At 45.1% G+C, this 27,487-nt stretch overlaps 3 protein-coding genes across 7 annotated transcripts in view; 2 read left to right on the top strand and 1 right to left on the bottom strand.

Annotated features, from left to right (window-relative positions):
• LOC120794554 (serine-rich coiled-coil domain-containing protein 2-like) overlaps positions 1 to 14,695 on the bottom strand; it is a 55,996-nt gene extending 41,301 nt beyond the window's left edge. For all 5 annotated transcript variants that reach the window (XM_040135712.1, XM_040135713.1, XM_040135714.1 and 2 more), the window contains exon 1: positions 14,440 to 14,695. The gene's annotated coding sequence lies outside the window, so the exon portion shown is untranslated. The remainder of the gene's footprint in view (positions 1 to 14,439) is intronic.
• Positions 14,696 to 17,235: 2,540 nt separating this feature from the next.
• LOC120794652 (D(5)-like dopamine receptor) lies at positions 17,236 to 18,615 on the top strand. The gene has a single exon (XM_040135895.1). The coding sequence runs from the start codon at positions 17,236 to 17,238 to the stop codon at positions 18,613 to 18,615; it is 1,380 nt and encodes a 459-aa protein (XP_039991829.1).
• Positions 18,616 to 25,341: 6,726 nt separating this feature from the next.
• Positions 25,342 to 27,193, top strand: LOC120793962 (paternally-expressed gene 3 protein-like). Its single transcript, XM_040134435.1, has 4 exons — positions 25,342 to 25,477; positions 25,601 to 25,662; positions 26,065 to 27,030; positions 27,110 to 27,193. The coding sequence occupies exons 1-3, from the start codon at positions 25,455 to 25,457 to the stop codon at positions 27,027 to 27,029; spliced, it is 1,050 nt and encodes a 349-aa protein (XP_039990369.1). The 5' UTR covers positions 25,342 to 25,454; the 3' UTR covers position 27,030; positions 27,110 to 27,193.
• Positions 27,194 to 27,487: the final 294 nt, after the last annotated feature.

Raw genomic sequence — 27,487 nt, 5'->3', positions numbered from 1 at the left:
ACTTTATCTGATTCAGTCCAATTCAAACCACGACCCTCTCCTTCACAGTTATGAAGCATCTTCTTTCACCGATTCCTCCTCCCCCCCATCTTTGACCTCCTTCTCCTTCCCTTTTGACCCCCATCTTCTCCCTCCAGACCCCTCCTCCTCCTCCTCCTCCTCCTCCTCCTCCTCGCCTGCTATTATTCCCACATCTCCCCCTCCTCCCCTTCTGCCTGCACATCACTCAGTCATACACTGAGTTATCGATGTCCTCATGCTCCATTTCTCTGTTCACTGAGCTGAGAGGAACCGTGGGCTGCCAGCTAGAAAGCCAGAAAAGTTCAAATGCATCCAGATGGGTCCTCATATTTTAGTTTCGATTTTTTTTTTGTCTTATTTACCATGTTTTCATATTTAAAATCAATTTAATCAGAAGTTAAAGTAACAGTAACAAAAATTATAAGGCCGACCATGTAGCGTTTGACCTACATTTGAATTTTCACAGTGACCAGTGCCAGTGTCCAGTGACCTCAAAAGCACCTAAAATTAAACCAGGATCATGAATGTAATCAAATAGGGTTCAAGAGTAATAACAATATTATCCTGGGTATGTCATTTTCAGGCTTTTGCACAAAAAAGGGAGTGCTTAGTATTATCTTAACATCAAATAAATGTCTTAATATTGCTTGTTTTGTCCGACCTAAATCCAAAAAATATTCAATTTACAAAAATATAAAGAGAGAAAAGCAGCATATACTCACATCTGAGAAGCTGAAGCCAGAGAACATTTGGGATTTTTGCTTAATGATCAATCGAAAACAAAACTGTTGATGTTCAGTTTTCTGTCAGTCGACTAATAGATAAATTGAGTAATTATTTCAGCTCTAGAATGAACACCACAGAGAGCACAAGAGCACAAAAAGTGCCCATAAGACCATCGTGCTTTGGTAAAGTTACATGAACTCGAATCAGATTGGTTTTGCAGATCGAACTCTTGCTGAAGATTTAATAGGTTTTTGCTGTGTAATGAGCAGGACAGTGTCTCGGCTAGACTCCACGTCCCGTTCGACTCACGATTCTGCCTGTCGGGGTTTATTTCTCAGCGATAACCATCCCTTTGTCTCCCGACAGATGCTGTTCCCTCCATATTAAAAGCGGCTCCAGGCTCTCGGCTGAGTCTTTCCACCCCGTGAGGTAATTTCTTCATTAACAGTCTTAGGCTGAGAAAAGCCAAGAGCTGCAGAACTTACAGACGGACCTGCAGCACAACAGATGGCCGGGACCGATCCCGCTGTGCGTGTGGAACTGGACACCACCGATCTTGGGTGGTAGGTAAAGTAACACACACACACACACACACACACACACACACACACACACACACACGCTTATTCCAGAGCAGTTTTCTGCTGTGTGTTTCCTCCACTGTATGTTTTAATAACGGAAGACGAGCTCTCAGCAGCTGAAAATAAAAATGCTCACTCGCCAAAGTTCTGCAGCTCCAACAGCAGCAGGATCATCTTCCATTATCGCTCAATGATAAATGAATCGATAGCAACCTGATCGGCTGGCTCACGCTCAGTCCGAATCGCAAACACAACCGAGCGAAGACGCTGCCAAACATCCCAGGGTGTATTTATCCACTTTAAATCTCATAAAACGCCAGGAGTTCCGGAGGAGTTCCTTTGGAAGCCTTCATAAGCTGTACAACCAATCACACCCTCTATCCTCAGACCCTTGATTCGGTAACAGGGAAACCCCCTTCCAGGATGGAAAAACATGCAACTGCCACATGGGTTGATTGACAATAACTCTGAATTAAAAAAGGCTTCTTTCATAGACACAGAAGGTATGGCTTTAGAAAACATTAAGTCCAGTCTACCTAGTACCTGATTTCTGACTTTGGTCCTGACTCACTTCACCCTTATTCTTTTAGCTGTCGATCCCCTCCATCACTGCCATTTCATTCATTACGAGTAATACATACGACTCATTACTGTACTCCGCACAGAATATAAACTGGACAAACAAGACGGCCCGTTTCTCATTTATAAAGCCGTGATGGAAAACTATGCTCATGTCTTATCAGCCTACTTCGGTCCGGGGGCGGTTTTTCCCCGTCCAAGCTCCATGCAGTCTAATTTCTGAAAATTCCTCGGATTCTGACTAACTGAGGAAAATCCCCTTTTAGTCAATTTCTACTTTACAAAAATATCAAAATATTCTCCATATCTGAAACGATAACTTCAGTTTGCATGGATCACTGAAACGTGACCAGGGGCTGAATGTGACTGAATTTTTACCCATCATCTTTTAAATATGGTCTTTTTATTTCCTTCTTTTTTTTACTTTATGCAGCGTCTAGTTGCATTTATGTTTCGTCACTGCATCTCGTTTCACCACTTATCAGCGGGAAAACAGAGATTGCTTTCAGTGAGAGTTGCATGTATAAATAAATGTGTGAATCAAATCCAACAGATTCTGGATAAGATGCTGACAAACAACACTTTCAGTAATTTCACTGCCTCGGTCTGTTACGTAAGATATGAGCTGTTTGGTTGCTCAACAATGACATTTGAATACCTTCCTACCGCTCCTTCTCAAAGATAAAGTGAACTCTTACCACTGTGGAGGGTTTAAAGGCCAGATGTGATGTAACTGCCCTCGTGAGGACACGTATGTGTGTGTTGTCATTCTGGAGACTGATAAGTTTAGCAATTGATGCTGTTTTCGTTTTTTTCCAGGTGAGAAAAATGACTCCGACGGCCTCAAGTATCAGCGGCAGAACACCTTCAAATGTGACTCTTCTTCTCCTAACGGCAGATCTGTGGTGCTGCTCTTGAGAAGTGCGGTCACAATCTGAACCAACCCCAAACAGCAAAGGATTGTGGGTACAGAGGGCAAGATGGCCGAAAAGCCAGGCAGAGCAAACAATCCGGTCTGGACCGATGCTGATGTCCTCATGTGCTGTTAACGACTCTGAACAATTTGAACGATGAACCTCAGCTGTCTTCCTTCATCCACCGTGTCCTCCCTCTCTCATTTCTCTTCCTCCATCTGTCCCTTTAACTCTCTCCGTCTTGTCCTTGTTTTCTTCCTCTGTGCCGTTTGTGCTCTCAGCCTCTCTAGATGCAAATCACCAGAGGACAGACATTCTTAGCAGAGGGCAGAGTAACATAACCCCCCTCCTCCTCTCTTTTTTTCCATCATTACCAAGATTTTGTTTCATTTCTTCACTCTTTTTGCCATCTTGTTAAAAAAATCAAAACACGTAAGACATTTATAAAAAGAAACAATAATTAACTCAACATTAAACCTTAAATGTGCCTTGCTGTAGTGTCATCAAGCTATGCAAGTACTGCTCCTGCCAACTGGTACAAATCATGTCAGCAGCTTTACAGAAACCACAGCTGCACTAAAAAGACGCAACATGATTCCTTCTTCGTGATTTTCAACTTTAGACGGGTGTTCATTTTTACAGTTAAACATTTCTTTGAGTACAGACAGCATGAGTCATTAAATATAGCAAATATTTGAGACAGTTTGTTCTTCAATTTCTCATTAATGCTGGAAGGTGCTGAATTTCCTGTTCCACAATGGGAACCACAATAAGCTTGCTTCATTTGCCAAACAAAGGAACTTTAAAAAAGGGCCCTTCCCATGTCCTCAACTGAAAGGCTCACTTTTCAATATCCGATATCTGGGCTCCTGTTTTTACAGTTTCAATTTGATTTACTCACTAAAATCTCTCTGAACGACATCCTCTGATTGTCCAGCCACAAAAATGGGAATAGAGAAGCTCTGAGTTGATGAACATGATCGGATCGATAGGTTTTACCGGCAGAAAGCTAAGGGTTCTTCTTGCCCTGGGGTCTGCTTTCCAGACTACACGCAGGCTGCACCAAACCTTCTGATGAGCGGAGGAAGCTTGGGAGCAGGATCAGAGGACACTACTGAAAATACACCCCCGACCTCCTGCATCTTTTGTGTTTTATAGTGGGAAAGAAAAAAAAAAAGAAAAAAATCTGTCAATCTATATTTTGATTTACTGGTGTCAATGAGTAATTCTAATATTCTATGGTCGGTGCATTAGTACTACAGCAATTTGAATCTACTCTCCTGCAATTTATATTTCGACCTCTTTTGAGAAACTACTAGAGGACACTGACTTATTTAACATTTTTTATTTTTTCATATACTCCCGGCCAATATTACCAGCCAGTATCAAGGATGTGTTGTTTCAGCGTCTACTGCATCAATTTTCTCATTTTTTTTTTTTTTTATACTTTTCTCAGTTCTAGTTGAACATATTTTGTTTCTGTGTTTATATTTATGATTATTCGAATGATTTAATTACAAAATGTATTGTTATATTTACTGCTACTGCCATCTTCGGTAATAACACTTATCTTTCCGCAGTATCTGTTTTTATCTTTATCTCTCTTTGCTTATACAAATCTACACATAAAAGTTGAGTTTCTGTGTTTCGGTAGAACAAAAAGAATATTGGCTAAAATATTACTGGACTTTTATTATGCTAACATGTTACATTGGTCTACAAAATCTAGTACGGGCCTAAATATGATGTTTATCATTTGAGATATGCTACATAGATTAAAGTGTATTATTAGCAAACTGGGAAATGAGTCAACAAATAGGCTGGAAAGTGATTTAACAAATGAAGAATTAACTTGTTCTGACACAAACTGGCATCTGAAATGGGCCGAAGGATTAAAGACACTTTTTGTTAAGTCACTCTGTTCTACAGTCTGGAGCCCTGATCTGCAGTATTTCAAAAACTGGCTGCCTATGAAAATATGCATGAAAATATAGTCATCATCGGTGTCTTCAGCCAGTTAAGGACACAGTTTTCCTCCGCCTCAGTCAGTGCGACTCCTTATCAAAATAGAAAAGCCACATTTAGCGGGTGTGTTGTATTATTCATGGCTGCTGGTTGGAAGCAGGGTGTGTGTTTGGGTGTTTGGTAGACCGAGCGCGTCATCAGGCCGTGGAGGATATTTGATCCGTGGAGCATGAGCGACAGGTTTCCTCCCGGCCTGATGTCCAGACGCTCACCGCTAGCCTAAATATCCAGTCAGACAGAAAAAGTAACAGCCAGCACATCGAGACATGTTGCTGTAGTCTACCCTGAGACACACGACAAAGAAGCCTTTCACCTCATCAGACTAAAATTCAGACCTGATTCCGTTGTATTATTAGGAAGAGCGAACACCTCGTGTCACTTTACTGGCTGTAACATTCATGTATTTTAAATGGAAGTGGGTGCGAGACCCCAAACAGAAGCTTACTAGATACAATTTATGTCCTTTCTTGAATTCACTGCTCAAAAACAGCAGTTTGTTTAAACCAAATAAATACAACAAGATGTTTTTATACACACACACACAAAACATGTATTTATGGCCTCAAATAACTAACTCTGGTTTCTGTGTTGCATGATGGTGTTTCAAAGGCTTTAACACTGTGTGTGTGTGTGAGAGAGAGAGTTCACACACACACACACACACACACACACACACACACACACACACACACACAGAGCCCAGTTTCATGCCAGATATGACACACACAACATGAATGCCCTGCCTTGTTGGGCATTAATCCAACAGACACACACCCTCCTCACTCACACACAGCATGGCTTAATGAACCAGCAGCATGCTTGAATGAGCCTCGCCCACGGGCAGACTGACAACAGTCTGATCTCAGAGTCAGGAGTCACCGCTTCACCTCCACCACACTCAGAGCTGCTGACAGCAGTGCACTTCACCTGTTTGCAGGTCTGGTTTGATGTGGTGTTACAGTCGAGACCGGAAGTATTTGGGAAGTTACACAGTTTTTGTTGTTCTGGCTCGGAGCTTCAACACATTCAATTTGAAATAAAACAATGGCTACTACATTAAAGTGCCAAGTCTCAGCTTTAATTTGAGTACGTGTACATCAAACCAACATCACTGGATAAATAGTAGGCAAATGTATAAGTAGAAACCAGGGCAACGCACAGTTATGTTTGTGATCGAAACACTTGATCAGCAAGTTTATCATAAACTCAGCTTCCCATCTCAAACACATGAAGTCGAAAGTAGGGCTGCAACTAACAATTAGGCCCACTTTCGTTATCGACTCATATTCTGATTATTTTTTCGATTAATCGATTAATGGTTTACTTTAGAAAATGTCAGAAAGTAGAAGAAAAAATATCCAACCCAGTTTCTCCGACTCCAAGGTGACAGCTTCCCAGGTCTTGTTTTGTCCGACCAACAGTCTAAAATCCAAAAATATTCTGTTCACAAAGATGTGAAACAGAAAAAAGCAGAAAATCTTAATATTTTAGAGGCTTAATGCAGCAATTTTTGGTATTTTTCCTTGAAAAATGACTTCAACGACGACTAATTGATTATCAAATAGTTGCTAATTAATTTCCTGTTGATCGACCAACTGATCCATCAAATAATCGTTGCAGCTCTATACTTCCATGAAATATAATATTCAGCTTATTAACCTTCGGAGAAAACGTGCAGGTCTCAAATTAAAGGAGTGCGGCGATTGTTGAAATCATCCTCTAGTAACTACACTGATAATGAGATGAGATGTGTCAGGATCTGTCTGATTCAGCTCAGCCCAGAGTGGTCGCTCACAAATCGCTCACAATGAAGCCTTTCGTTGGCCAGTTTCCTGGGAGAAGCCACGGAGTTCACACTTTGAGGCAAACAGTAATGGTTTCTTTAAAAAAATAAATAAAAAATAAATTGATGCATATTAATTGGCCAACCGTTACAACACATGATGGTCATGTCAAACGCATGACCTCAGGAGTTACAGTTCAAAGCAGCATTCGTCCCCTGGGAGCCCTGTAGTACCAGTACCCTCCCCCTCTACCCCCCTGGGTTTCATAGCAGCTTGACATGGACAACATCACCGGTTGTGCAGGGAGCTCTGGACCTCCACTCCCGCTAATACACCCCCTCCTACCACCACCACCACCATTATTAATCTGCCACAAAGCGGCTCTTTCTCCCTGCTGCCCTAGACTAAACTCCTGACAAGTAAAGTCCCACCTCTAATCCTCCACACTTCATCCAAACAGGCCAGGAAACGTACTTCTGGAAATCCAGCAGCTACTGCGGCCGATAAGCAGCTTGTTAGAGTATCCGAGGGCCAAAAAGCGTAGTCTGTAAAGAACAGGACTTCACATGAAGACCGGGTAGACCCGGAGAAGCAGCTAATGTGGTCTAAACACGGAGGCGGCCAAGAAAATTCTTAGTGGTTAAAAGGAAAAGCACGAGACCCTTTCCCCTCTTATTGTTGTGCCGTTGAGCAGGGCATTCACAGGGATGCCACACTGCAGCATGGCTGGGTATTAAAACGCAAAGATTTTTGAGTATCAATAAATGCGTCTGCAGCATTGAGTTTGGAAAACTCAAATAATGAAAGTTGGCAGTGAGTGTCTTGTCAGATTCTTTAGATTTATTGATGTATTACTTAAATCATCATTTTGGTTACGGTATAGTGTATCTTACCCTGGCAAGGCGCCTGTGCCTGCACATAAGCAGCATAGCCAATTAGCCAATTGAAAATCAAACACACATCAGTCACACAGCTTTATAAAACGCAGCGGCCATCAAGCTAAGCCCCACCGCAACACGAGATCAAAACCAATCGTTTGTTCCCGATGTTGTTACGGCGTTTGATGACGCACAGCCATCTGTGCCGTCTGCAATGACGGCTGCCGGATAGGTTTGTAATTGTTTAATGCATGTTAAGTTTCACTGTCACACATTTTGGTTTATTTCTATGGTACTGCAGTAGCCTGTGTGTGTGTGAGTGGGCTGGAGGAAGGTATTTACATTTGAATTCAGGAAAAAAAAAAGAAAAAAAGAAAAAAAAAAGATTTCCTGATACTGAAAGTAAATGCTAGCTGCAGCGCTACAAACATTATCCAGAATTATGAAGAAGAAAGGAACCAACTAGTCTGGCTGAGACACAAACACACAAAATCAATTTTAAAAAATCTTTGTTTCGGTCAGAAAAATTATCACAAACCACTTTAGAAAATTACATACATACACATACAACTGGCCCAACAACATCATCAGCAGCCCAGATGATTTGATCAGATCGAGGAAACACAGCAGACGGTCACCACCCATTCAGAGACGAGCGGACGGACAGAGAGATCAAGAGATTCACCAAACATTTCCTGCCTCCGACACCCATCAGCTGAGAGAGGGACAGAGAGAGAAACCGAGGGCATCAATTATCTCTCAGATGTCGAGGAAACTCAGAGGAGCGAGGAGAAGGGATGCAGCTACAGGAAAACGGGACAGAGGAGGACGACAGCTTTGTGATTTTCAACCTTTTCCATGACTTTGCTTTATAACTGGATTAAATTATTAGGGGATTTTCTTTTACATCATGGGAAGCCTGCACATTTTTCATCACCACAGCTTTACCTCCTACGTAGCGAATTAAAATCAAAAAAGTCCTTAAATTTACTATTGTTTATATCAGTGACCATCAACATCGTGGGAGGACAGAATAATGCGTCCTAATGTGGCAACACAAAAGACAACGAGGAGGCAAAAGAGGTTTCCCCCCCCCACAGACTCCGGTATTTTCATTTCAGGATGCCTGGAAGTGCGTTCTGTCTCCTGTAGCACAGGCCAGCGTTAAAGTTATGATCCTTATGATTTCAGTTCCGGTTGGTTTGGGCCTCTGCGAACACAAAAACAAATAACTACACTTTTATGTCATCCAATGTCAGGTATATTAAGCTTAAAGGAAACCGAGCAGCGGCCCTGCGTCGCACAGCCAAGACCACATATTCAATGAGTGGGGCTACTGCTTAAACCATCATGTAGTAACTACATTGATAACAAGCTGAGTTCATTGACTGATCCGTCACATTGCACCTTCACCAATTCATCAAACAATACGTCACAATTTTCCATACAATTTCCTTGGGTAAAAAAATAAATACATTTTAAAAAAAAATTTTAAAAAAAGTCAAGTCTCAAGATTGAGCTTTTATTGTTCGAAAATATTCAACATGAATCCATTGCTCTTCCATCGTGTTTATCTATGTGGCAAAGGTACATGAAATGCTTAACTGGCAAGATGATATATTTCTAGCTGCTTTTTTTAACGGAATATTTTAGGTGGGGTAATTGTTACAGTAGAAAACAGATTGATTCCTCCTGTGAATCCTCATACCACGGCCACTTACAAACACAAACGTTAGGCCATCGTCATTCAATTTTTATCGTGTATTTGTTTTTGTAGTAAGTTTAACAGACTTAACTATTCGACCATTCCCTCGAACAGATCCATCCCCAACATCTATGAAAAAAATACAAAAATAACAATAACAATAACAATAATAGGAGACCGCTTTGTCTTGTTGCTTCCATAACTCATGAAGCAAATCAAATTTGGGCTATTTAGTCTCTGCGCAGAGTCAACATTCATTCATTCATTGACAACATACTGTGCCTTTCTCTGTTTCTTATCCCCCACTTGGATTTTTGAACGACAGCAAATAATTGAAATTCCACATTTACAGCCAACTTACACCTCCATATAAACAGAGAGGACAAAGACAGAGAGCAAACAAAGAGTTGCACAGTGGGGGAATGAGAGCGAGGTCAAGAGAGAGAGACGGTAAACAGAAAGAGGGAGAGTCAGCTACCGAGGGAAACCGTGAATCAGCAGAGATGCAGTGATGTAGAAAAGGAAAAGTCAGTAAGTTCGTGTCATTAAAGAACAACAGGGAGAGAGAGAGAGCTGGACCTCTCAGAGCCCCCAGCTCGGCTCAACGGGATTAATCATTAGCCGGGAAGCTTAATGATGGTTCTGCTTTAAACTGAGGTTGTTAAAGTGGAGGCTGGAAGCTTCTCACTGATAAACCACGACTAACGAAGCCTGAGGACACAGAGGTCTCAGCTTCACATCAGCTCATTTTATTATTTAATGTCACCTTATCTACATGTGAGTGAGTCTGGATTTGTGTCACAAGCTAAAGACTGTTTCATGGACTAGCACTGGTTCGAGTTTAAAGTATCACAGTTAATGCCGGATGTACATGGGACTGTCTTAATTCCTGATTTCAAATGACATTTTTGGTGTTACAGAACATTTCAGAGACTTTCAGGACCGTACTTTCACTTGGTATAAAGTGCTCTAATCCAGGAATCAATGGAGAGTTAGATCTTATCAGTGTAGAGCTGATAAACCCTGATTCCAGCTTCAGAGGGTTACTGCTACACAGGGTATAGTACGAGTTACAGCTTAAGGTTTTACATTTGTATCACGCACCTTTTACTGTAGTAGCTTTTGCCACTGTCACACGTCAGTTTCCTGTCTGGGATGAACAGAGTTCACGGCTGCAGAGAAGTCTACCCCTCCTTGTTTTGATGCATAGGTGGTCTAAGTTTCAAAAAATATTAGTGTAAATGAAACGCGTAGTTTCAGACAGACTGCTTGTCTGTCGTGAACAAAATGCCAGATGTCACAGAATTTGTTTCATGACCTGAAAAAAGGAGAAAAGGTCATTTGATCAACTTCATCCATCAGTTATGCTCCTTTTAGACCGAATAGTTCCGGGTACTGAGGAGTCGCAGAAACTAAACTAGGAACTTAAAGTCCATTTTGGGCATTCTTGTTTGTTTTCCACTGCATCTGAGGAACTGTGAAGATTGGACCAACCAGTTAGAAAACAGACTTTATTAAATCTTGCTCTTTTTAGCTTTGTAGGGGAAACCAATCTACACGTAACTTGGTTTTTAAAGCAGCTTTAATTGAGATATTTTACAATGACAGTACAGTAACAATTCAGGAGCTGGTGGAGACCAAACATAGAGCTAAAATAGAGGGAATACTGGTCTTAGATTCATCAGGTGGACACAAACAACGCTACAGATGAAGGATCGTGTTGCTCTGTAACTGCTGGATGTGGAAAAAGCAGTTTACTAACAATAACTATATCAACTTAAATTAGATGTGTCAATGTTGCGTTCATTGTTTCAGCTGTCACCCCAAAAAATATAATTTATGGCAGGTTTGATGTCAATAACCATTCCTTAAAAAAAGCACCACTAGACCATCGAAAAGCACCACCTCCGGAAGAGGGACTTTTCTGGCAACAGAAACTCAAGCTGATGACCTAAATTTAGACCATGACTAATACAGTGGCCAATGCTGATAGAAGATGTATTAGCATCAGCATATCTGTTATATATGTCAGAAGCTAGAAATGTCAGGAATGTAAATTGTTCTGCTCAGTACATATCTTGGTCACTTTTTTTTTTTTAAATGACCAAATTTAAGGGATCCTTATCAAAAAAATGTGCTCATGTTAAAAAAAAAAAAAAAAAAAAACTTTTGGCCGATACATTATTATCAGATTTTTTTTTAAACTCAAATATAAAGTATTAGTTGGGCTTTAAAATGCAGGTTATATATCTGAGTTCCTGAAATGGTTCCAGTGGAAACTGGCTGAAAACTTCTTCTAGAAAGCTAATGGCTAAAAACATATCAATGTGCACATTCAAAATGCCAAATTACCAAATCTTTTAATTTTGTCAACCCTACTCTTTCTGCTGGTGCCAGATAGCCAGTCAAACATCTCCATAACATAAGGTGAAGTTAACAGGAAATTTGCTGTGTTCTGTCGTGAAAAAACCTTCGGATTTTGGAGACTGTGAGCTTCCTACTAACATGGACGCTGGGCAAAAAAGTGGCCCATTACATGCACTTACTGGAACTGGCAGAATAACTCTAGTTATCTGCGTTTGAACCCTAATCATTGTTGGAGGAAGGCATGTTTACTGTTTGGGGAAAACAGCCTGGGGAAATTTGTGATTTACCAGAAACAGAAGACAAAAAAAGTTAAATCCCTACTCTGACTATAGTTATAACACAGCACTTCATGCATAAATTATTCACCAAATGGAATGTTTTTGCTCTTTGAGAACAGTCTGGAAACAATCAATTTTTGATCAGCTGGACCCACACTCATCGCCTGTGCCCCCCCTCCCCACAAAACCAGTGAAACTACAGCAAGTTTTTTTCTTTACTCCCTCAAAGCTGTGAAGTTATACCGGATTCTGACTTCATTGTGTTGTATTGTACCATTATTTTTCAGTTTTTGCTCTGTGGTCGTTTATGGAGTCGGTTGTCTGCTGAAGAACTGATTCTTCATCTCAGCAGGGATTCAGGCAGCCAGAGGACGAATTATCACTCAGAGGAGAAACATTAGAGAGAGACAGATGGAAAGACTGACTGGACCCCCTCCAGACTGTAATAAACACACACACACACACACACACACACACACACACACACACACAGAGATCGGTCACAATGTCAGCAGGGTCCCTCTGGACCGACACCAGATGAGCAGCAGCTTCAGTTCAACTACTGTCAGTGAAAAAACCAAATGGACAGAACCAAAAGATCTAGGGGACGTCAAACCAGGGGCACCACAAAACTGAAGAGGGGAAAACCAAACAACTAGAGAACCAGCAGAACCAACAACAAGAGAACAGAACCTCAAGAACAAAACTAGAGGACAGATGCCACACAGCAAAAGATCTGAAGAACGGATCCAGCAAAATAAAACAAGTAGAAAACAAAATCTAATGAAGAAAACAACTACAGGACAGAAGCTGTAGAACTAAAGATCCAGAGGAGATAACCTGCAGAAGAAAACAACCAGAGGACAGACCCTGGAGACAAAAACAACTAGAGGACAGAACCTGCAGAAAAAAACCAGAACAAAACTTACAGAGCAAAACAACTGGAGCACAGAACCCAAAGACCAAAACAACTACATGAAGACCAAAACAACCAGAGAGCACAACCAGTGAAGCCCAAGAACGAGAGAACATAATCTGGAGAAACAAAGAACTAAAGGACTGAAACAATAAGCAAAAAATAATAAAGGTAAGAAAGAATGAGACCCAAATGGATGTAAAGTTTGGAACCAAAGGGGCCCAAGATGTACAAAAAAACCAAACAATCGAACACCACCACGGAGAACCGGGTTCTGTGCTTGGGTAGGTGCTCCATCCCACACAACTGGCAGTGATCCTTGGTGAGAGGCCACTTTGGTAGCATTAGAAAGAAACCAGTGGAACTGAAGAATTGTACCAAATGGAACCAAGGAACGGAAACAATGGAGCTAAAGATGTGAGGAATGTGACCGTTCCCATGTGGAATGTCCACAGGCTGAAAACAGTCATTGGCCCCGGGAAGATTCCTCACACCGTCGCTAACGTCACTAAAACACCGGTTCTCTCTCTCTGTGGGAAATTTAACACGACTCTAGTGGGATCAAATACTCAAAAAAACGACGGATGAAAATAATCATTAGCCTCCGCCCTAATAACTCTACATCTACAACAACCACAGAATCTACTGTTCAAATACCCAGTCCCTCAGAAGACTGACTAGGGCTGCAACTAACAATTAATTTCATTATTGATTAATCTACAGATTTTCTCCTCGATTCATCCAATTCATCGTTTTGTCTATAAAATGTTAGGAAATAGTGATAAAATCGCAATACGATTTCTCCAAAAATCATAAGATTATTTGTTTTGTTAGACTAAGAGTCCAAAACCCAAAGATGTTCAGTTTACCTTCATATGAGACACAGAAAAGCATCAAATCCTCACATCGGAGAAGTGGAAACCAGTTTGGACATTTCCGCTTGAAAAATGACTGAAATGATTCATCAATTGTAAAAATAAATAAATAAATAAATAAAATAAAAATTGTTGCTGATAAGTTTTCTGTCAATCAACTAAGGGATTAATCAATAAGTTGTTTCAGCTCAAATATTATTGTACATGTATTTTATTTTAAATTTGTCCTGACCCTTTATTAAGATTTACAGGCAGTAAAATAAAATAAAATGTGCCTAATGATAAATTACTTGCACAATGCTGGACTGAACCAGATCAGGGAAACAGCGTGTCCTGTATGTTATTTCATAAACAAGACGTTGGACTCACTGGATCTGTCATGCGGCTTGAAAACTGGGTTCGTACGGGATTTAAAAATATTCTAGATGGTCGATAATAGATAACAGATGAGGGGAATATCATCCAAGAGCGTTATAAGATACCACGGAATAATATAAAGTCACTACCACCGGCCAGCATAGTTTAGCTCATGCAGCAGGCTATGTAGCGGTCGACTGTTGTGCACTGTCATACAGAAGCTCGTTAAGAAAACCCTCGATTTTCATCGACAGCTAGCTAGCCGCTGGGAGGTGTGTGTGTGTCCCCCTTTGAGCGGTTATGTAAGTCACGGCTGATGCGTGGGATGTTGTGTGTGTCGGTGTAAATGAACATGGCTGTGCTGAGGCGAGAGTCAAATGCCGGCGTTCGCTCGGTGTGTTCGGGTTTTCGAACCGAGGAGACTGAAACTCACCTGCCGGGAAGACGGAGCATCAGACGTCGAAATGCGGAAATGCCGAGGTCGAGACGGTTGTGAACGAAACCAGGTGGATGCCAGTCGCGGTGGGTTCTGGTTAAATCCGAGAGGAGAGAGTCCGGCGGTGGACAGCGGACGCTAAAAAGTCCTGCTGAATAATGCTCGAATCCAGGGGGAGATGCGAGGAGGACGCAGCGGCAGCGGCAGAGGCAGAGGCAGCCTCTCTGCGGTGCGGTGCGGTGCGGTGCGGTGCGGTACGCTGCTCCTGCTCCTGCTCTTGCTCTTGCTCTTGCTCTTGCTCTTGCTCCTGCTCCTGCTCCTGCTCCTGCTCCTGCTCCTGCTCCTGCTCCTGCTCCTGCTCCTGCTCCTGCTCCTGCGGCCTCTGCGAACCAAACACTTCCCAGGACTACGGGGTCTCCGACGGATATTTGTCACCTGCACGGGGGGGGGGGGGGTCGCCTTTTTCCTCCTCGTGCCCTGTTACAGGCAAAACGTCAAAATAAAAGTCGTTTGTCCGCCACAAGTACGTCTCTGCTGCACGTGTGCGACGGACGCGCCAGGCTGACTGACTGCTGCTGAATCATCTAGACACACACACACACACACACACACACACACACACACACAGCTGACACTGACGTCACCTCCGCGCTGTAAACATAACCCTTTCGTGACCAGACTCACGCGTGAATCTGGATAAAAAGTCAAATCAAAAACGCACCTGTTTGTTCACCTGATTAGCATCTAGTTACCTTTAGCTGGGACAATGAGAAAAAAGAAAACGTAAATGTAAAGCGGCTAAAACATGTAAAGTGAAACAGCGTAGATGATTTAGGTCAAATGTAAAGTTTTAAAGGGCCTTAATGCACGTTTTACCAAAACACAAGTGTTGGAGGGAAGAACTCAAATCCTTTACTTCAATTTAAAAAAAGAAAAAGAAAAGAGCAATTCCACAATTTTACAATACTCCACTACAAAAGTTAAAGTCTCGCATCCGAACACTGGAAACTCTTCATGAAACGGCCTGTTATCAGTCAGGTGCCAGTCAAACACCGACTGGTTCCTGCTGGTTCTGCAGCGGAGGAAAAACACGGGGGCCACAACCGGACACTTTAAATGACACCCTGGGCAGAAATGTGCTTCCATCGACATGAAGAAAAAAAAGAGCTTATCTGTGGGTTACGACAGTGTGATACTGTTGTTTTCACATGTGATTTTTCTCACCTTCTAGAAGAAAACCCCACGCTCCTCCATGTGAATCCACCTGTGTAGGGGTTTTAATCTCTGCTCTCTAACGTGGACTCTAAGTACAACACTAAAGTACCATCTCGTCCACATTTGGAGAGCGGGGACGTGGCGACAGCCGTTTTTCCAGAAGAGATCTGCGGCTTGGAATGAAATCCTGCGTTTGTGAGAAAGGAAAATAGTGATAAAAGTTGGCTAAAGTTAATACCTCATAAGTTTATACCTCATCTCGGTGAGGGGAAATAAAACGACACACTTATGAGGTGGGATTTTTCTAGGGAAGTAACATTAATGTCCAACTCTCATCCTGGCTCGGGTCTGAATTAAATGTGTCCCACACTCACTGAGGCGTCCTGGGCAGAGCAGACCAGAAGGTCTCCCTCCAGGACATAAAATAAAACTGTCCCATGACGAGGGGAATCAGCATGTGTGTGTGTGATGCGAGTCTTCGCCCACCAGGGGGCAGAGTTTCGCCTGCTCCGAAGGCCCCGCGTCGTCCACCGGATCATCAGCGGTGGCTGGGGGGGGCAGCGAGGGGAGGGTGAGCTCGGCACGGACCCAGTGTTGGGTCACGTTAACCCGGTGCCACTGGGCCACCGGTCCAAGCCGGTGTTGCGGTTTTCAGCCCGAGTGACACCGGTAAACCTCGCCGTCTGTTGCCGAGCGACACTAAAACGCGTCTCCTCCGTTGGTCCTGAATTGCGCCCCGACCAGTTGCACGAATGCGGAGGAAGACACGAGCACCGGGTGAAGCGGACCCGGTGGGACCCCAGAAGCGTCTCCTCCCGAGCAACGCAACCAGTTGCCGAGCTGGAGCTTGTTCTAGTCCGACAACCGAAATCCCTGGTGTTTTATCAGGAGTCAGATCCTTGGATTCGTCTGTTTCTTTGCAGCCTGTCAGTTCTCCTCTCCTCCAGTCTCCTGTCTTGATTCCGGCTGTATTTGCTTTATTATTCATGCAGGCAGACTCGTGTCTCACATTCTCCGGCCTCATTAATTATTTGCGGAGTGAGTTTACAGAGGAAGTTTTCTTTTTCCTTTTATACGTTTAGTTTTTCCTGCTGCTTCCTCACACAAAGTAAAGTTGCTTTATTATTTAAAGCTGTTTTTAGAGCTCCCCGCGTCGTGCTCTGGCTCTTTGGACTGAAAGGCTCGGAGGAACCGATCAAAGCAGGGAGAGAACAGACCAGGAGACAGTGAGACTAATGCGTTGTAATGGTCTTTTCTGCGGCTGAATGTGTTGAAGGCTGGAGCGGGTAAACGCAGTTTAGGCTGCGTTGCGGCGCTGAGGGTCGACGCGTGCAGCCTCGGTCAGTGTGAGCGGACAGCAGCGGGGAGACCGGACGATCCGGGCGCGTCTCCCGCAGGAACGCCGCGCTGCCGGCTTTGGTTTGTCGGGACCGCAGGTGGATTTTCTCCGCGAGCTTTTTCCTGTCTGCGCGTTGGAAACGCCTGAGCAGGGGGTCCGGAGCCGAGGCGCGCGGCAGGTGACGGTGGAGAGAGGATGGAAGCGACAGTTTCGTGAGCAGGCGTCGGGACCGGACACCCATGGAGAGTGTTTACAACGAGAGCCAAAACCACCAGCAGCACCATCGGGGCCGGTACCAGGTGGTCACGGCGGGAGCGGACAGCCCCGGGCCCGGTGGAGGTCTCAGCCTTCGCGCGCTGACCGGCTGCGTCCTGTGCGTCCTGATCGTGTCCACCCTGCTGGGCAACACTCTGGTGTGCGCCGCGGTCATCAAATTCCGCCACCTGCGCTCCAAAGTCACCAACTCCTTCGTCATCTCTCTGGCGGTGTCCGACCTGTTCGTGGCCGTGCTGGTGATGCCCTGGAGGGCGGTGTCCGAGGTCGCCGGCGTCTGGCTCTTCGGCCGCTTCTGCGACACCTGGGTCGCCTTCGACATCATGTGTTCCACGGCGTCCATCCTCAACCTGTGCGTCATCAGCATGGACCGCTACTGGGCCATCTCCAGCCCGTTCAGGTACGAGCGCAAGATGACGCGCAGGTTCGCCTTCCTGATGATCGGGGTCGCCTGGACTCTGTCCATCCTCATCTCCTTCATCCCGGTGCAGCTCAACTGGCACCGCGCGGACGCGGACGACTCGACGGCGCACAACCCGGACAACTGCAACGCCAGCCTGAACCGGACCTACGCCATCTCCTCGTCCCTCATAAGCTTCTACATCCCCGTGGTGATCATGGTGGGGACGTACACGCGCATCTTCCGCATCGCGCAAACCCAGATCCGGCGGATCTCCTCTTTGGAGAGGGCGGCGGGCCCCCGCGCGTCCACGCACGACGAGAGCTCGCTGAAGACGTCTTTTAAGAGAGAGACGAAAGTTTTGAAGACTCTGTCCATCATCATGGGGGTGTTTGTGTTCTGCTGGCTGCCGTTCTTCGTGCTGAACTGCGTGGTGCCTTTCTGCGCCCTGGACAAGGTCGGAGAGCCGCCGTGCGTCAGCGACACCACCTTCAGCATCTTCGTGTGGTTCGGCTGGGCCAACTCGTCCCTGAACCCGGTCATTTACGCCTTCAACGCCGACTTCAGGAAGGCCTTCTCCACCATCCTGGGCTGTAATAAATACTGCTCCGCCTCCACGGTGGAGACGGTGGACTTCAGCAACGAGCTGGTGTCCTATCACCACGACACCACCATGCAGAAGGAAGCCTGCGCCGTGCCGGGCCCCGGGGCGCAGAGACTGGCCCCCAGCATGCCGCCGCCGCCGCCTCACACGGGAGGAGGTCTGGAGCAGAACTTTGACAGAGGGTCTGTGATTTCAGACGATTCCCAGAACCGCGGGAACCTACTGCTTCCCGCCATCCTGCAGTATGAATGCGAGGCAGAGATTTCTTTAGACATGATGCCCTTCAACTCGTCCGGACCCTCCGACTGTTATGTTATCCCGGGTCAGATCCAGGACTCGTGAGCACACTGGCCCCCTTTTTTTGCATGATGCAGGGGCCCCGTTCAGTTTTACTGTTCATCCGGGGCCTCCCTCCGCACCATGTGCCAGGGAGCAAGGCGTTAAGTGGGTGACCTTTGACCTCCTGTTGACGATACTATTAAAGGTGCAGATGCCAAAATGCTCCCAGCCCTCCTGGATTTCAGTCCCCCAACGCAAAGTGGTGGTCTCAGTGTGGACACGAGGAGTTCCAGCAAAAAGGTTTGATGTGAGGGATTTTCAGAGGCCCAGTGAGTTCAAACAGACACACACGTATTGTACGACAGGGAAGCGACGATTTGAGAAAACACAGAAAAACCTGACATGATGTTGGGCAGCAGAAATGTTTTTTTACTTCCATGTTCTTGGTCGTCGTCTTCTGACCCGGCGGATTTACGTTGGGGGCCTCTCTTGGGTGCTGGACCTCCGGCAGGTTGGGAGCCACTGACCCAACTTATCTGCGTTTTTCTGGAGAGGAGCTTCGCAGCGCGCAGACAGATTTCAGGTGTAGTCGTTTTCTCACACAGGCACGTTGCTTCGTTTTCCCCTCAGATCCATGTTCTGAGCTCTCTGCTGTCCCCGCGTCTGTCTCTTTTGACGTTCGAGCTCAGAGACTTTGAGCTGCGAGAAGATCCGAACTTTCTGCGCCACAGCACCCGGATCTGTTACAAATCAAATGTGATATATTTCTGTCGAAAACTGAAATGTGTGTCAAATACATGCAGCGGTGTCTATTATTGGACCTCGGCTCTTTAATAAACGGTCTCGTGCTGTAAACGGTGAGTCAATTCTCAAAAAAAAAGAAAAACTGATTTGAAAGTTGCTGCAGCAGGTGACGTCACACACATCAACACAACGTCGGTGACATAAATATCAAGCGGCCTCTTTATTGATCTGATCGACGGCGACGGGAGACGTTCCCGTTGGAGGGGACACCTGCCGGGTCAAACTCGAGGGCAACAGTTCAGTCGAACACCGGACTCATCCTGTCGTAAAGGCTTGGTTTTATCCCCTCAACGGGGTCAGACCCTCAAAACCTCTGTTGTTCTTCTGTTGTCCAACAAACGAAGAGGTAAAACGCAAGAATCTGTACATTAATCATTTGTAACACAGAAGCCGGAGGCGGTAAATTGCACAGAACATCAGTTGAACTACTTTAGTTACTACTTTTGCTAACGTTTGCCCCAAAGTGACATTACGTCGGCGTTACAAAAATATTCCCACTCAATACGCTGATGCCAGTTTCAACCACATCACCCAGCCCCGACTGCGGGTTCACGAGCTACGCGTCACGGCCTGTACCGTACGCTCTCAGCCTGGCTGATTGTCGGCGGCAGTAAAAGCCACTTGTCCGCGTAGCCCCTAACCCTAACCCTAGGGATCGAGCGGAGCCAACGTTGATGGATGTGAGGGTTGAGGCTGGCTCGGCCGCCGCCCCGCAGTGCTCCCTGAGCCGGCCTTTGATCGATGGATAAGTGATAACCATTGCGTCATTAGTTTAAATGCTTGATTGGCCCTTCGGGTAATTGCAGGCGGTTTCTGTTTGAGCGCTCGTCCACCTCCTGTGGGGCCTGCGGAGGCTCCGAGCCGGATGAAACGTTGAGTGGAGCTAGAGATCAGACGCGGCGCCTCGAGTGTTTGTGTCCATTCAGACTGAAGTGGGTGGTGAAGGTCCAACGGTGAGCGTGGTAAATGCTTCAGCGCGGTTCAGCCTAAGGTTGCTGGATTATTTCGGACGGCCTTTCTCGTACCCCCTCGAGGGTCCTTCACGTGGGTTTTGTCTGCCGGTTCTCGGCCGGCGGCACTCAACAAATGCCGAACTGTTGCCCGGAAACTGTAGAGGACAGGCGGCGTTGTTGAAGGTCCACAGCTCGTGAGAACAACAGCAAAATAAAACTGAATCTCGAGGGCATATTTAGACTCAAACGTTATCAGACGGAATTGGTTCTTATTCCATGTTTACGTTTCACCAGATATCTTAAAAACTGTGTTTTTAAATCATTAGCTGACTAAGAACATGTCATTTTAGCCATGTTGGCCAGTACGGCTCTATGGATGGCCGCGTTTGTCTGTCAATCCAAAACTCTGGCCACGCTGAAATATCCAAACCAACGCTGCACGGACTGTTATCAAGGTTCTCACAGTCATTCGTGATCCCCAGAGGATGAATCCGAAGGGCTTCGGTTGACGCTGCGGTTCAGGGTGAGATATCGCTACAGTGATCAAATGGACGGCTGCGAAACTTTCCACAGATATTCAAGTTCCCGATCGGCCACAGCATTAAAACCAGGTACCGGTTTTAACGTTGGGTTGCGGTGAAATGTCCTTAGAGACTAGACATTCGTGGTCCTGAGAGGAAAAAGTCGAATGACTGTTGTGCTCCTTTAATTTCCTTTAGCTCGACGTCTACTTGATGGATTGGTACAAAACTGTAACCTGCCGGTGGTACAAGGATATATCACCTGGGAAAACTGTTTGCAAGTTTCTCTACAGTCTTGCTCTAAGCAAGCATGTACATTTTCTAGCCGCCTGGGTCCAGACATTCCCAGTTTTGATTGTTTCCAAGTTTTTTTTTTGTCACTTTCAGACCAGGTTTTGATATTTTTAAAAATAACTAAAATATACTATGGGTAATATCTCTTGTTTAACTTTATTTTCAGTTAGTAGAGGACAGATTTGTGACTAACGCACACATCGGGACACAGGAATTGTGGCTGAGACTTGGCTGCTGTCTGGATCAAATGTGACCTGGCCCCAGCCTGAGAAAATTTGGCTGCCAGATTTGGCTCAGTGATGGGCCAGTGACGGGCCAGTGATGGGCCAGTGACGGGTCACTGACGTCATCTGAAATCTGATCTCCAGGTGTACTTGGGCTCATTCTGGCGCGTCATTCGTGACGAGTGCAGCGACCACAAAATACCAGACCATGACCGTCACAGTAGCTGCTACTTTTCTTTCACTCTACTGAAAACACTGAGTTTGGTATTAATTCCGGCATTTGCAGCCACGCTCAGCTGGTTGATTGTCGGTGGGTCAGTCCACCACTTCAGTTCAGAGTGAAATGTGTTAAGTTTCGACATGAACTTTGGTTGAGACATTCATGTTCCCATCAGGATGGAGCCATTACTTCGATTTATGACCAAATACCTGCAGAACTAATGACAGTTTAGTGCTGTTTAGCAAATATTAGCATGCTAAAACGCTAAACTAAGATAGTTATGAACATGGTTACCATTGTACCTGCTAAACATCAGCATGTTACCCTTGTTATTATGAACATGTTGACAGCCACACAGAGCCACACAGAGCTGCTAGCATGGCAGCGGGCTCAGTAAAGTGCAGTTATTACTAATAATTTTCATGTGAAGTTGTGCGAGTAACAGAAGCTAGGACACAGACTAGAGACATTTATTTTGTAGAGCATGTTTCAATGTCACTTTGAAGGGACACACAGGGTCATATCGTGAGGACCGAGCCTCTGATCTGAGGGAAAAAAGACAGACCAACACTATATTTTCCAGGATGCTTCATGAAAGTGGCCCTGGGTAGAACAGGTGCAGTGCTGTGACTGGAGCCAGATGGAGAGGTCAGAGCTGATTAGCATTCAACTTGGTGCCAGACACTGAGGCAGCGAGAGGGAGGACACGAAGAAAGGATGGAGGAGGTTTTTAAAGAAATAAAAAAAAATAAATGTCTTTGAAATATAACTAGAATGTCACAAGATGAAATTTGTTTAACACTGGATTTCTGAAAACTGTGTGTTTTTCTTTCAACCTAAACATCCCCAAGAGGATAAATATTGTTTTATCATCCAGCGTCTCAGTGCGTCACTGAGGAGCGACTGAACAGTCATTTAAAAGCCGGTGTTGCAGTCAGACTGAGCTTCAGAGAGCGAATGAAAGCGGCGCCAACACAATCCTGGCCGCCTTCTCCCGGAGATGAAAGCGGAGTGTGTGTTAGAAACGGCTCTTGGGGCCGGTTGCGTTGACCGTTTTGCTCCCTGACCTTTGACCTCGCTGCCGTGCGGCTGCAGCGACGCTTCTACAAGAGGAAGAAAAGCTCCAAACAACGTGAGGCAGGGGTGAGCGTGTCGCAGGAAACTTACTGCTTCGCTCCAGATGGAAAAGTCCCTGCTCAAGCTCTCTGTGATTTAATGTAGATGGTGATGCAGTGCAAACACCAACACAAGGGTCATGTGACTGTCAGAGGCAGCGCCGGAGATTTCACTTCTTTGAAACTAACCAGGGGCTTAATTATCCACCGTTGGCTACATTATTTAACAAACGTCATCATCCCGCTGCAAATTCTGATATTTTAATGCTTGAAGTTCTCAAACCTGCAGTATCTGATTCGCCTGCTTGTTCTCAGCTGTAAGAGAGAGCACAGCGTTGCCCTATCAGCACAATAGCTGCCCTTTTCCACAGCAGAGCGACATGGGAGGGGGCCCAGATTCAGCTGCTAGATCTCATTACTACCAGAGACACCTTTCAGTCACTTCACAGCTTTTAATAGGAGAGTTAAAAAAAAAAAGAATGCTTAAGTAGAAGAGCAAATAAAGCTCGGTAGTCGAGGCTCGAATCATGTTGTCTTGATACAGTAAGACAGTCAAGTTTCTATACAAGTGCAGTGAAAAGTCCAACTGAACTTCAAGAACTCTGCAGGTTAATGTGCGAAAAATGCAGGTTAATGTGCCTTTTGATCTACTACAGTTAATCCACATATTAGCGGTTGAACACAGCAAGTGAAACTTGATGGCACCAGTTCTCTTGGGCGTGGGTGCTAGACCGTTGCAGAAAGGGGACACAACCAGGGGACGCGATTAAAGAGCTCCAGTCGGAGCTCAAATGATGGACCACTGCGTGGAAGATGTGATTTGATATCAATCCGAGGAACGTCACGGTCTCCTCATGGTCCGCAGACCTCCGATGATGTGTCAGCTGCTCATTGATCTATCCAGTCTTTACAAACCACAGGAGACAACTGGGAGACTTACCAGCTTTCACTGCAGGGGAAGCAGCACCGCGACCAAAGAGCAAGAAACGAACCCAGGAAACCCCGTCAAGGTTCAAGTTTACACCCCCGAAACTACACAGGACGACTGCTTCGCGTAACGTTGAACCCTTACGCATGAAACAAGGAAACTCACCTCAGACGCAAACGCCATGCTGAACTCTCAAAAGAAGAGTAGGTGACAGTGTTAGCGGCTGGTCTTATGGTGGTGCTCCACCTGCTGTCTGCACCAACGAAACTCATTAACCACACCTGCTGTCCAATCGGTCCCAGTCAGTCCCAGTCAGCCTGCGTTCTGGTTCTGTAGGTGAGCGCCACACCTGAAAGTGGCGGAGGAAAAAACTCCTTCGCACGCTGTTGAGATCATAAGTGGTATCACACACAAACTATCCTCTTATCTGCCTTAAAACTCCTGCATAAAAAATAATCCCATTAATGTGTTTATTTCATGTTGAGCTCATTATACGTTTGGTAAAACTGAGCCAGAAACCAGTGGTTGAACAGAACTAAGTGTATTTACTCAAGTACTGTACCTAAGTAGAGTTTTGAGCCGCTTCTTCTTTTCTGAAGCGACGAGTGAAATATTGCACTTTTTATTCCAACACGTTTCTATGACAGCTTTACTTACTAGTTGCTTTCCAGATTAAAATTTTTACATAAAAACCGCACAATGAGATTATAAAACTGCGTAATCTTATACAAAGCAACACTCGATTGAACACCGAACCTTGTTCAGAGATTATCAGCATACTGGTTCCCACTGGTTCCCAGCATTTCTGGCTTGTGTTCCCTTACAACACCAGAGAGTAGTTGTGTCTCTTTGTCATGTTTCAGATGTCAATGAGTTGTAGAAGTTCTACCAAACAGTTTCATTTGAGTAACTTTCTGATTCCAAAAGAGGTGAAATGATCCAATATTTAACTCAAAATCAAAGAGAAGAGCAAAGTCCAAAAACTGAAGACAGAACCCTGTGTTCTTCTTCTTCTTTCTTCTCTCGCTAAGCATCCGACGACCTCTCAGGTTCACCTGGTGACCCCCTGGAAGGGCCCGACCCCCGGGTTGGGAACCAGTGGACTGAACTCTCTCCCTGTCTCTGACGTAGCTAAAAGCAGCTCCACCTGGAGCAGCTCCGGCAGTAAAACGCTGCCGGAGCCTCCGTGACTCAGGATCAATGATCTGATCACGATACTTTTACTTTTGACACTTAAAGAACATTTAGCTGATGATCCGTTTGTACTTTTACTTCAGCAGGCTTCAGTACGCAGGACTTTTACTCAAGTAAAGGATCTGAAAACGTCTTCCACCGCCGCCGTGACCCGCTCGTTCCTTTTAACAACTCTAACTAAATATGTTAACAGCTGCCAACACCTGGTTCTTTACCTTGTGGCTCCTAAACTTTATGACTCTCTCCTGTTGGACTCCAAATCTGTATTTCTTCCCCCCCTATCTTATTTATTACTCTTTTACTGTGTCTGGATTTTATATCTTGCTTTTGCCCTTTATTGTGAGGCACTTTATGATGTTTGGTTAACGCCACTTTATTCTTTGACCCACAACATTTATAGTGAACTACTGCACTTTTTACTCAATTAGTCCACATCATTTAACTGACGGCCAAAGTGAGAGCATCTGCAGGCCCTGACTTGGCTCCAGGTGTCATTAATGAGTTTAATTAGAGCAGAGACCATATGCAGCACCGGTATAAAACCAGAGCAGCTACATGCAGCTCACAGTACAAAGCTTCTGTCTGCAACTGTCACCAGGCTGCTGAGGACAAGCTGTTGTCGTGTAACTGCTGTTGTTTTGAGTCAAACATGGTGCTGGGACTCTCTCTAAGGTCAGTTCAATGTTGTTGTCTTTTTTTTGTGTGCGTTTTTCACGTTTGCCAGCAGTCATTAAAGTTCCATCTCAATTTAACCTTTTAGGAGCAGAAATAACTTCCTCTAATGCTGTATTTCAGGGTTTCTTGGATCTGTATGCTGTTATTTAGCAGTGGTGCTTGTTTTCCTGCAACAAAAGGAGGTAAATTGAAGCTGACAGTCCTTAACTTCAAGGAAGTAAAGAGAACAAAAACAACTGAGTTTCATGGTGGCTACAGTCCAAAAATATAACAAAACTCAGCAGGTTTTTTGCTTTTAATTTTATTAAAGTAACTTAATTACACTGAACTCAAACCAGTAAATACAAAAAACACAAGCCCTTCTTGCATTGGCACTGTTTCAAACACTGATTCTTTGGATTTGTTCTAAATCCAAGAGGGATTTAGTTCCTCTGGTTCTCATTATCAGAAAATGCTAAAACTTCAAGGGGTTCTGAATTCAAGCAAGTCATCAAAATGCTAAAGAAAAGGTTTATTTGCATGTAAAGTTTCATGACTAGAAACTTAATTCTGATACTTCCTTCCTGTCCAACTGTTTTATATAGACTACAAATACCCCTACACGGCTACCTGGAGTGCCAGCAGTGGTCCTGGATCATCAAACCTCCAGTCTGGAGGCTCACGTCATCCCCTGGTGTCCCTGCAGCATGAACCATCTGCTAAAAGTCAGCAGCCTGAAGTAGCCCCCCAACAGCCCAGCTTTGAAACTGGAAACCAGTTTCCATCCAGAGTGGGAGCTCCCAGTGTGGCTGCAGTCTCCTCGCTGAATTATGAGCCGAACAGGTTTATCGTGTCTTACGACTCAAGCTCTGACAAATCTGCCAGTGCTCCTGAAGTCCCATCCCAAGGTGCAGGGTACATCAGCCCTCCCGTTGGCGCTGGGAAGACTCCCAGCTTCTCTGTGCAACCCCAGCCTGTTTCCAGCACTTCTGGAGAGCCAAATGTGGGCTCCTATAGGGTGACCTCCAGCCCAGTCTACGAGGCTTCTCCAGTTCTGTCATTTGCATACCCTGCAAACAATGCTGGTAAAATGCCTACCTCCTTTGGGTTTGGCGACGGCCCCGTTCCTTACGCCAACGAGCCTACCTCCTTTGGGTTTGGCGACGGCCCCGTTCCTTACGCCAACGAGCCTACCTCCTTGGGGTTTGGCGACGGCCCCGTTCCTTACGGATACCCATCTGGTGCAGGATCACCTTCTTGGGACGAGCAGCCTGCAGGGGAAGCTTACGCCTCAGCCTACGGTCCAAGCAGCTGGGTGCCGTCTCGTCCTTTCCCAGACTTCAGCGCCTGGGACTCGAATGCAGAGGAGCCGCAGAGCACTAGTGAGACGTCCCCTCTGCCGCCTTCATCCTACATCATCCAGTCCAGGAACGGCTACCAGCGAGCGAGAGAGGTCCTCTCCCACACCAAATACTCCCCAGAGTACCCTCAGCCACCCATTGTTCCCTCCTACGCCAAGGGTGCGAGCAACTTTCCACCAATGACCAGGTCCCAAGGGGGAAAGGCTTAAGGTACAAGGCAAACGCAAGTCTGAACTACCATGTGCTTTGTAGTGTCATTGAGACTGATATTATCCTCCATGTCTTGCAGGGTAACCTTGGTGACAGATCTTTGTAACCATGTCCACATGTGGATGAGTATCTGAAAAGTTAATAAAAAACAAAACCAAACTGACAACATTTGTGGGCTTTTTGACTCTGCCTTAGACATCTCGTTAATGTCCTGACTAAATGATGCAGCTTGACTTCAGTCAGCACAGCACACTACTCCTGTACAGCTTCAATGCTGACTTCTTTTTAATCTAGTACTTGAAGGGCTGGACCCACTCTTAGCTCTGACTTAATTTTAAAACCCTGAAGTCACTAGGGCCAGGTTGAGCTTTTTAAAACGACTTTGCAGTGAGTGTCCAGTCCTAATTCTGATCTCAAATCTTTAGATTAAAAGAAGCAATGTTTCACCTGGATAGCT

This window comes from Xiphias gladius, chromosome 9 (genome assembly GCF_016859285.1).
Source record: "Xiphias gladius isolate SHS-SW01 ecotype Sanya breed wild chromosome 9, ASM1685928v1, whole genome shotgun sequence".
Taxonomy (NCBI): Eukaryota; Metazoa; Chordata; class Actinopteri; order Istiophoriformes; family Xiphiidae; genus Xiphias; species Xiphias gladius.
The sequence above is the reverse complement of the archived record's forward strand: the minus strand, read 5'-3'. Positions and strand labels throughout refer to the sequence as shown.